At 37.5% G+C, this 11,062-nt stretch overlaps 2 protein-coding genes across 2 annotated transcripts; one reads left to right on the plus strand and one right to left on the minus strand.

Annotated features, from left to right (window-relative positions):
* Positions 1-552: 552 nt before the first annotated feature.
* Positions 553-7,149, plus strand: LOC111340767 (alpha-N-acetylgalactosaminidase). Its single transcript, XM_088758577.1, has 15 exons — positions 553-829; positions 1,527-1,596; positions 2,015-2,096; positions 2,818-2,910; positions 3,021-3,057; positions 3,458-3,522; positions 3,681-3,845; positions 4,164-4,223; positions 4,294-4,395; positions 4,720-4,794; positions 5,074-5,138; positions 5,667-5,724; positions 5,861-5,971; positions 6,092-6,247; positions 6,778-7,149. The coding sequence occupies exons 1-14, from the start codon at positions 721-723 to the stop codon at positions 6,236-6,238; spliced, it is 1,239 nt and encodes a 412-aa protein (XP_088614703.1). The 5' UTR covers positions 553-720; the 3' UTR covers positions 6,239-6,247; positions 6,778-7,149.
* Positions 7,150-7,614: 465 nt separating this feature from the next.
* On the minus strand, positions 7,615-10,141 carry LOC111340766 (protein disulfide-isomerase 1). The gene is made up of 4 exons (XM_022947663.2): positions 9,934-10,141; positions 9,204-9,288; positions 8,793-8,916; positions 7,615-8,640 (listed from the first exon to the last, which is right to left on the minus strand). The coding sequence occupies exons 1-4, from the start codon at positions 10,080-10,082 to the stop codon at positions 8,444-8,446; spliced, it is 555 nt and encodes a 184-aa protein (XP_022803398.2). The 5' UTR covers positions 10,083-10,141; the 3' UTR covers positions 7,615-8,443.
* Between the last annotated feature and the right edge of the window lie 921 nt (positions 10,142-11,062).

Genomic DNA, 11,062 nt, shown 5'->3' on the forward strand with positions numbered 1-11,062 from the left:
TCAGCAGAGGCGCGGCGTATAACTGCTGCCAAGAGGCTCCTGCTGCTGTTAAGATCGAAGAGAAACTCAATATGAAAAACCGAAAAAGCACATCGGATACCAAATCCGAGTACCCGTCACAATTTTTGACGAAAACCGAAAACCAAATGCTGTAAATAGAAGACCTACAAAATGCAATGAACAACAAAACCGAAAAACCGAGGTTTTTTTTGGCACAAATACCGCAAAACTGATCTAAAAAATTGGCCAAAACCGCAAAACCGTAAATCCCAATGCCCCCTCCTTTCAAATTGAATCTCGGAAAACGTAATCTATGATAAATGGAAAAAGATAAAGAATATAAATATTAAAGTTTCCGAACAACCGCTAGATAGGCACAATTATAAAAGTCTGTGATGTAAAAAATTAAATGGAACCTTAAAAACATCTAGAACGTTTTCATTACAGTTGGTTTTTACTCACGTGATCTTTGGCTCATCTTACGAGAATGATATATTTTTAGAGTCAGAAACGAAAGGTGAAAAGCGACGAAAAGGTTCCACTCTACGCTTTTGCCGCGTTCTAATTTTTGTTTTAACTAAAGGATGATCTGATCATGGAAAATATGTTACATCAGTTGAATTTATTTTGTCACCAATGGTTGATGTTACGTTATTCTGATTGCGTGACTTTTCAGTATGAGAGGACCTGGTATATCGCCTCTCTCAGTTTCTATGCACAATGGCGCCCGGACTGTCTTGCGTGCTCTTACTAATTGTTTTTATGGCATCATGGCAGGAAAACTTATTTGTAAAGTCTCTTGACAATGGTCTAGCCTTAACACCACCAAGTAAGTTGCTAATATATATTAGTTTTGGGCAACTTTCGGGAAGAATATCGCAGATCAGTTGCGGTTATATATATCACATGATACACAGCTGATCACTGACTTGTAATCAGCTTGTCAAGTGTTCTAGAAGAAAATCTTACGTCTTCTTCTATCGGACTATGACTAACTGGTTTCTTTCCCCCAAAGTTGATTTGGTTTTTTTTCTTTTTTTTAGCTAATTTAGTTAGTTAAACTTCATTTAGAAGTCAATTGAAAGCTGGGAAAGATTTCCGCACAGCCCCATACTAAATACAGTTCTTGGATAAAGAAATCAATGGGTTGCCTCTAGGACAACTGCTTTTTTTAAGAAGAATCTCTTTCCAGCATTTACAAGCAAAATGATTAAATTTCAGTTGTAGAGAACTTGTTCAAAGCAGTCACTCTTTGCAGGAGAAGTGCTTACCTTAATAGGTGAGGACAGACAAGATGAAGCTCAAAAAAGTGAATAAGTTCTCCTGGAGTTTTCTTGGGACAGGGTGATGTTTTCCACCATATGGACAGGATAAGAGATTAATCAAGGATGAAGACAATATTTTCCAAGGAGATGTCCTACATTAGTGGAGTTAGGGGGAGGGAGGGGTAGCTAGGTTGCTTTTGACAATTGCTATAATGGACCCACACCCTTGTTTATTACAGCTGCGTTTCTTTCCTTTTGTAGTGGGATGGATGGACTGGGAGAGATTCCGTTGTAACACAGACTGCAAAAATGACCCTGACAACTGCATTGGGTAACTGCTTAATTTATTGATTTATGTTTATTTACAGCAGTTATAAACAAAGCAGGGGGTGAGAGTGTTTGCTTTGTTTGTCCACATTTGACTTCCTTTAAGCAGAGGCTTTCATAACTTTTTCTATAAGTGGCTGCTGATGGTGTAATGGGTGGCTAATATTGCAGGTGGAAACATGTGAAATTCTGTCCTTTTTCTCAAATCAGTGATGTATAAAACCTCTTGACTAATGTTCTTTAAATCAGTAACTTGGTGCAAGTCATGGAATAAATTAGAATAAGAAATTAGAATGGAAAACAAAATTTGTAATGTTCTTTGGGTTGATAGGAGGCTTATGCAATCGGCAAGTCTGCACACTGATCTGTAATATGGAGAAGTTTGGTGCAGTTTAAAATGTTTCTTTCTTTAACTGTTTCAGTGAAAAATTATTCATGGATATGGCATCTCGTATGGCTGAAGATGGTTTTAAGGATGTTGGCTATGAATATGTGTCTATTGATGTAAGGTTTGATAATTGTTTATTTAAATTCATCGTCATTTGCTGTTTGGTTTACTCTGAAAATTGTAGAGATCTGAGGATAACTGAGGACTGTTTGGACCAATTATTTTGTGAGTTTGGATCTATGGAGAGGAGGTGTTATCCCTGAGCGATGTCAACTGCTTGTAGTAATAATTCAAATGCATGGATTAACTTTGTGGTAGGGAATAAACTCAGGAAGGTAAAGAGATGTGATCTTGTTGTGGTGAGATTTAAAGCAAAGAAATGATCTTCACACTCAGGTGGATTGCTGTTTAACCTTTCAATTCTTAAGATCTGATTGTAAATTCTCCTCTTTAGCTGCTACACATTTCCTTGTAAATTAGTTAGGAGAATTTGGTGTAAGATCAAGGTAACAACTTCTACCTGATAAGTTTGAGTATTCTCATTACCTGTTTGCTGGATAATATATAGATATTATAGTGAGAAGTTATCTGTCAATCTCTTCTCTGGATTGGTACCTCTTCCTTTCAGATTCTAGTTGGGCATTTGTCAAATTTGTTTAGTTCAATTTTCTGGTTTTCTTAACTGTCATGTTTAATAGTTACCTGCAAGTGAATTAAGAGTGGAGACATTAGATAGGCCTTCCCTGTTACTCATTTTTTATTCTCTAATTTGGGATTTTCTGTACCTGCCCTGCTAATACTTGTCAAAAAATTCACAAAAGTCACTTAAATTTGCAGGATTGTTGGATGTCTCATAACCGAACAGCTGACGGTCAACTCCAGCCTGATTCTGCCAGATTTCCGAGTGGAATGAAAGCTCTGGCTGACTACGTAAGTTTGTTACAATACTTTAATCCTTTTAAAAGTATTTTTTGGTAGAGTTTCTTCCTAAAAGAAATGTCTATTTTTCTCTAAGATTACTCGTACCATTTTAATTTCAGATTCATTCTAAGGGATTAAAGTTGGGAATATATGCAGGTATAGCACTTGAAGACCTTACATGTATGTTAAGATATCATAGTTTTGTTCACTTGTAGAGATTAACATTAAGATTAATTGTTGCTGTACATCTGTACAGTAATAAATCACAGATGATGTCAAAATGTGGTAAAAACAGAAAAGTGGCACACGAGGTGCAGCTGACTGTGTCATTGATATTCTCACCTCATCCAGATGTCTTCTGTGATCTATTCTGTTTTATTTGATAAAAACTGAAGCAAAATGTAGTTAATGGTGATCTTGTAGAGGTGTCTGTCTTCCAACAGATCATGAGTATTTAATAAGCACCAATTAAAATATGTTTATAATTTAGCTCATTATTTAAAGACATATTACTAAATTGTTTTGTTCATAGTTCTGTGCATTATCATTTCTTCAGATTATGGAACAAAAACCTGTGCAGGATACCCAGGAACCATTGATCACATTCAACAAGACATGGATGTAGGTTAATAGTCATGTTGTTTGTTGCTATGTATAAGTTATTTTATATGTAGCTTTAAAACTGTGCCAGAGAGAGACATTCTTTCATTTATCTGTTCACCCTTTAAGTGACCTTTGCATCAATATTTCCCATAATTGTTTCACTGACTCCTTTTCAGACATTTGCTGGCTGGGGAGTTGACTACCTAAAGCTGGATGGTTGTTATAGTGACCCCGACAAAATGGATACAGGTTACCCAATGGTTACCAAAGCCCTTAACAACACAGGCAGACCAATAGTATTTTCCTGCAGCTGGCCAGCCTATCAAAGTGCAAAGAAAACCGTGAGGATAGACTTCATTGTTAACATATTTTTCTTGGCCTATAATGTTGACTTCTATGCTGAAGGGGAAATTGTGTGAGATGACATAGTGACCTTATTACCAGGGGAGCGGAGATAACGCAGTGTCAAGAGGGCTGGCCTCCCATGGCTTGGGTTTTGATTCCCTGACCTGGTATGATGTGTGGGTTAAGTTTGTCATTGTTTCAATTTGAGGTGGAAACAGTGGACAGTTATTACTAATATCAACTGCTAAGTTATTGTACAGTTGCTACTTTCCAATATTATTGGCTGTTTAATGACTTAAGTGTTAATTTTACAGCCCAACTATACATGGATAGCTGAAAACTGCAATTTGTGGAGGAACTACGATGACATACAGGTACTTTATTTATGTCAATAAACAAAGCACATAACCTTGAATAAATTTTGTTTTACTTTTTCTTCCGCAGGATTCTTGGCAAAGTGTTACATCAATAGTTAAATGGTATGGTGACCATCAAGATGAAATGATCCCAGTTGCAGGGCCGGGAAACTGGAATGACCCTGATATGGTAAATAGAATAGAATGGCTTAGTTACCACAACTAAACTACAGAAAAGAAAAATGATTTTGAAGAGTTTGTGGATTAATTGTCACAGCCACACAAGGGAGACATTTAAATACTGATTTCTTGCTCATCTTCTAGTGTATGAGGAGTAGCTTACAATGAACTCTTAGGATAAAAAAGAAAAAGTAGAACTATGTGTAGAGCTTTCAAGGTTATGCAGATTCCACGTGTAGTTGAGCTTGATTTGTAAAGTGAGCTTGGTATTGATATTTGATTCCCACTAGGTTTATCAAAAATCTGAATTTATTTGTATGTTATTGTCTTTCAGCTCATTATTGGAGATTTCAGTTTAAGTTTTGAACAGTCAAAGGCACAGTTTGCTCTGTGGTCTGTCATGGCATCTGTAAGTATCTTTGACATAGATGACCAACAGATTTAGTTGTACAATAAAGCAAACAGTGACTTTGATAGTTCTTACACAGGGACAGAGATTGACATATCTTCTTTGACACTTTGTCTCAAATACAGTGGAACCCCACTAACTTGAACTCCTCAACTAGTAGGGGTCCAAGTTTGAGTTAGCAGAAATTATCCTACTGCATTTATATCTTATAAGCAAATGATCTCAAGGCTGTCAAGCGTGGTCATGAACTGAATCAATGTGATTTGACTTTTTTTCCAGCCCCTTATTATGTCCACTGATCTTCGTAACATTGCACCATGGGCAAAAAAAATCCTTCAAAACAGGTATAAAATAGAGACCTCTTAATTAACACTGCATTCAGAATAAATCATTTATTAGATGCAATGAATATATGAAGTTCATATACTTTGAACTGCGGTATTAGATACGTATGATGTGCGATCCTCGCAGTAGATAGCGCTATTTATGCAATAGCGAAAATCAGACCTGAAAAAAATCAGGCCTGTACGGGACTCGAACCACTGACCTAGTATCGCAGAGGTCAGTGGTTCGAGTCCTGTACAGGCCTGATTTTTTTCAGGTCTGATTTTTGCTATTGCATAAATAGCGCTATCTATTGCGAGGATCGCACATCATACGTAAATCATTTATTATATGCAAACTAAGAGTTTTGTGATCAGCGGATAAAATTTCAGCTAAAATTTGGCCAAAATTTGGAAATCTTTTCTTTAGAGGTAAGATTTTTATGTTTGATGTGTGTAGATAGATTTTTCCAATCCCTAAACAGGGCCAGTCATCAATCGGTCAGTCAAGCAGTTACTGAAAGAAACCCATTCTGGTGTATGTTTCAGTGATGTGATAGCTGTCAATCAGGACAAACTGGGGAGAATGGGGAGGAGAGTTCTGCTGGTGAGGAATGCACATATTCTGTTCTTCAGAGTTGTAGTTATCAGTTACTACATGTTGGTATAATTCCACTCTCTGGAGCAACCTTTTGAATTTAAGTTTATTTTATGATGTACCATGTTATTGTTTGCAATTTCAGGAAGGAAATAGAGAGATCTGGGCGCGGCCCTTGTCTAATGGATCAGTTGCTGTGGTGTTATTTTCACACTCGGAGTCTACCCCTGAAACTATAGAAGCAAGTTTTAAAATGGTTAGTAACATAGAGTTATCATATTAATGATGCTTAAGAAAATATTTGCCAAATCTTTAAGATTATTGAAGAACAGAACATATTGTGTAATGCATATAATTATGGTTCTTTTTTCTTCAGGTTGGGTTAAGTGCCGAAAAAGCTGAGGCACGTGACCTGTTTGAACACAAGGATCTTGGAACGTTCACAGGAAGCTTCCATGCCATTGTTAACCCAAGTGGGGTAGTAATGGTCATATTATCACCAGTGACGGTCTTGGATGTCTAATGAAACTTGGTAGGGCCATTACTAAAACATTTGTTCTAAATTTTCTATTTTCGGGACGTTAATAAATCTAAATCGGTTGCTCAATTCCCACCAACTTATATTAAGAGAGGTCACCTAGTCTAACAGGGAAAGGAGAACTGGCATAAAAATCGTTCAAATTCGAAAAATTATAAAGGGTTATGATCTAAACGGGTATGAAATGGTTGGTGGCACTTATTCGGACGAGTGAGTAAGGAAAACTAGAAACTGCTCCTCTGTGCTTTGAAAAACCGAAAAACGGATGTCGAGGGCGGGGGGTGGGGGGGGGGGGGGAAGAACCGAACCACGTTAGATAGTAAAGATGAGAATAGAAGAATTGCTTGCAAAAACTGTCAAATAGATCTAAAAAAAACGAAAATAATCACGAATTTGACGTATTTTTCCCAAGCTGACTTCAAAGTTTAGTTTGGGAATCGCACTGGTCCTATTTTTTATTCCTTCCATTGTTATCTAAAAAATTTAAAATAAATTTTCAATGTTGTCATATTTTTCCATTTCAGGCTGAACCTGCGAACACAACAAACTTTTACAGATTACCTTTTTTGTTTGCTTGTTTTTAATATTTTATTTTTGAAAGAGTGTAGACTAGTGATTCCGTCAACAGTTTTTGCCTTATTTTTCGTCATGTAATCAGAGGCCAAATAAATTCAATTTGCTTAGAGTAAGTTAAATTTAGAACTAAAGGGCTATGTTACCGGAATACTACACGATTTTACTGCTAATTACGAAATGCACCCATTTGGGTATTGAAAATACAACTTTTATAAAATCATCGTATTTGAACTGGAGGTGAAACTTCCACTCAACTAGTCAAGGGCTGTTTCGTAGTCTTGTTAGCTCAAACCAGATAAAACACAATTTTTCACTTACAACTTTGTGTGTTGAAATGTTTGTTTAGATTTCGCGCTTTGTTTCCTGATGGCTTAGTTTTTGCTCTTGGCTGTAAAGTTTCGTTTTTAAACGAGCCGTAAATTAGGGCAGTGATATTTTCTGCCATTTTCTGTCTTAGGGAAATTCCAACGGGGGAAATAATCCCCGTACGTTTCGCCTTTACGGATCATCGTGAAGCAATTATATGCTACATGCAAAATCTCTGCTTTTCTTAATTGCAGGTTGAACTGAGTTAAAACTCTGTGCGCGGTTGTACACCCCAACGCCGTAAACGATGCACAGTTCGCCCATCTCTGGATTCACACTCAGCTCTCGGTCTATGACAAGCTTGTCGATGCTAGCACTCAGAGAACCTATCACATCGAACATTCGCTCTCTCTTGATACCTACGTAATTCGGATTGCTCCGCTTTAAAAATGAAGAATACAATTTGGTTTAGTCAAATGTGCTCTTCATGGGATCTATCTTTATCAGTTGTGAGGGTTTAGTATATCTCACAAATTTGAAAATCATTCAGACACTTATTTAAAATGCTTCACCTGGATTCTTGTCTAAATACGTTCTTTGCACTCCCTCCTTAATCTCCATTCTGCAAATTTTCTTTTCACTAAACCAACACTAAATTTTCCCACAGAGCTCCATTCTCCTACTTGTTTTTATGTTGCTTTATTTAAGTTTATAGTAGATTTAAACAGAAAAGACTATTTTTCATTAGTTTCTTTTTGTATCAACCTGCAATATGTCTTTTCGTACCCTTGAAAATGAGGGGTCATTTCAAATCCTATACAGAATTCCCGTCTGGCACTAACGAAGGGGAAAATATGTAAAGCAATGAAACAAGGTTAACACACTCTTTAGAAAGTTTTTAAAAAAGTTCCATTGAAGGAAACGCCGTCAACTTTTTATGAAACACTTCAACTTTAAGGTAACGCTAGGGTTGAAATAAGTAATTCGAAAGTGGATTATCAGGGGTAAGAGTAACGGAATATCTTCTCTCAACAACATTTCGCGACGAAGAGCTAACGCTCGAAACGTCAGCTTTTGTAATCGTTACGGTGGCCAATTTACCATTTCAACTTTGTTGATATATCCAAATTATAACATTTTAACGAGTTCAGTGACTGCGTACAAAATGGTTGAAATAATATGGCTTGAGCACGGAAACTGGCCTCTTTTTAAAGTTTTAACTTCTGTAGCCATTGAATATTAGGCTCTTAATTGCTGCAGATCTCTGATAAATTTTAACTTCGAATTCTTTTGAGGATTTTCTCAACTTTATCCTCTTTTCCAGCCAGGTGGGTTCTGATAAGGGACATTTCCAGGACTCATAGCCCAGTAAGTCCATCCCTTTTGGTACCAGGGGCCATATGGGTTTTCTTTGATTGCCGACGGGTTTTTCTGGGGTTGGTCCTGACCAATATTATCCGGGACTTTCTGTTTAACAAGGCTGTCCATAAATCTTTCAATAGAAGCTGAAAAAAAAAAAAGAGGATTTAACCAAAGAGACGCAAATATCATATACAAGTATGATCTATAGTTCCTGACTATAATACAATGATCAGAACCACTGCTGACTAATTTAGTAACCGGGAAATTCGTTTACTTACACGCTCTGCGGACCTACCTTTGTCTTGATTTCCGCTGTATTCTCCAGCATATTGCCCGCGACGGAAAACTTTCAATTGAGGCCAGCTGTGCACATTGAACCTGTTTTCACAGATACTCCTTCCATCGCCGAAGCAGTCAATCTGTTCAGAACAGTAATCAGCTCTTTAAGACTTAAAAGGCATGAAGAAGTTTATAGCGTCTATGTCAGGCTACTGTGGTACTTGTTTCACGATGTCTCTTATGCAATCATGTTGAAAGGGCTTTTCATAACATGGAAAAGTAATTGTTCTAGAGAATGCAATTGTTCCAGGGATGGAGCGCTGAGGGGTTTGGGAACGAGTCTCCACCCAGTCCTATGCCCATACTCATGGCTGTTCGGGTCTGGCACTAGATTTTTTATAGGTCAAACTGAAGTTTCAATACAAACCTTGGCGAAAACAAATTTCCCCTTCAGCGCAAAATCCTTTGCGGCGCTGTCAAACTCGGGCTTTAATTTGGCACAGTCGCTGCACCTGAGGGGGAGGGGAAGGATTATATTGTCACTTGTTTGCACTGGTTTCTTGTCAGGTTCTGTTGTGGTACCATCGCATTTGGTAGTAAGAATGGCAGTAAGGATGGCCGGGGACAGAGTAATAGCCCTGATAACTCCTGGCATAAGATACAGGCTCATTTGGTTTAAATCATTTCTTAATTAATAGTGGCGAAGAACACGGCGTCAAAGAGTGAATCTGTTGCCGACAGAATACGAAATTTATTCGATTTTCTTCTAAAGAAGTTAAATGGAGATGTGTTAAATGGATGAGTGCAATAAAATTTTAAATCAATGAATTTATCAAAATATGTATCAGGAAACACCAATGACAACTAAGTTTAACCATTATCAAAGAAAAAAATAAACTATAAGCCAGACGAAAACTCTGTGACAAAACTTAAATGCCTAACCTGCCGTACAACTCAACCGTAAACTGATAAACAATACGGTTCTATTTCACCTGTTTGTCTTAAAATCGGACGCTTCACGCGTCAACCGTGTAGTCATCAAACAACCACTGATTGTACCTTTTTAAAAACTGGCTCGTCGAATTCGTTGTTTTCTACTTCTTCGTTTATCAGTTGCGCTGTGTACACGGACCAAAATCCAAAAAGCCAAAACTTACCAAGGTGCGTAAAAGTCCACCAACATCGTCTCTTTGTCTTTCAAAAAATGGTCAAAATCGTTATCAGTCAACTTAAAGACTGGATTAGATGGAGCGCAAAAACTTGTCCCTACAAGGGACAAGGCTATCGAAAGTATAGCCGTAAACATTGTTCACTTGTTTTAGAGATTCTGGCGTGATCTACGAGAAAATCATCGAAAATGTTGATTTAAGGCACTTCACATTCTACCCTTCATATGTCATATTCGAGCATTCTGATTGGTTGATCTCGCCCCCTTCGCCAATTAATGAGTAGTTTTTGTATTGCATCACGTTATTCCAAGTGTAAGTAATGGATCAATGTCGCATCACCCACAATTATCGGTGTTATTTACCCAAAGATCTGGTTCTGCGAATTTTTGTATTTACCATCCCAAAATCAGGTTAAAAAAAAAGCCTACTTCACTACTCATTGTCATGTTGTGTTTTTATCGCATATATCGTTTCTGGTCAACTAACTCGTGCTGATTGACAACAACAGGTGTGTAGTATTGCTTTACTATCGAATTAAATTTCAACCTGTCGGAGATTTGATTACCAAACAAAACCTGCTCAGGTAATGTAGAATTTGTTTATATTCAAGATAGTATAAGTTAAGTTAGTGTCGACATAGCAGGAGTCGTGAGGGGTGAGTAAACTTCTCCCATTCTGGTACGCATGAAATAAATCTATCTCAAAGTCGATTCGAACATGAGACATTGTAATACCGGTGCTACAAACGCGAAGGTCGCCCATGCCAGCACGGGAAAATCATAACGTGTGCACCCCACGAAAGGCGCGGAAAAAAAAAACACCACCACACACATTAATAGCGCAGCAGAGTAAGACCCCATTTGTATTCCTGATACATCACCTGATTGACTTAATTTGCTAGGACTTTGTTCGTCTTTGTTCTTTAGTGTTTGAATAAAGAGACTTAAGATTTTAGGCATTGACAATCGCCATTCTTGTGCTAATCCAAAACTGAACGTGTGCAATGCAACTCCTCGTGTATGACGTTTGTCTACCACTATTCGTTATTCGTAACCCCTTCGACCCTGAGACTAACCAGCATCCAATTTCTCCAAACTATTTCACCCCTGTATTAAAC

This window comes from Stylophora pistillata, chromosome 4 (assembly GCF_964205215.1).
Source record: "Stylophora pistillata chromosome 4, jaStyPist1.2, whole genome shotgun sequence".
Taxonomy (NCBI): domain Eukaryota; kingdom Metazoa; phylum Cnidaria; class Anthozoa; order Scleractinia; family Pocilloporidae; genus Stylophora; species Stylophora pistillata.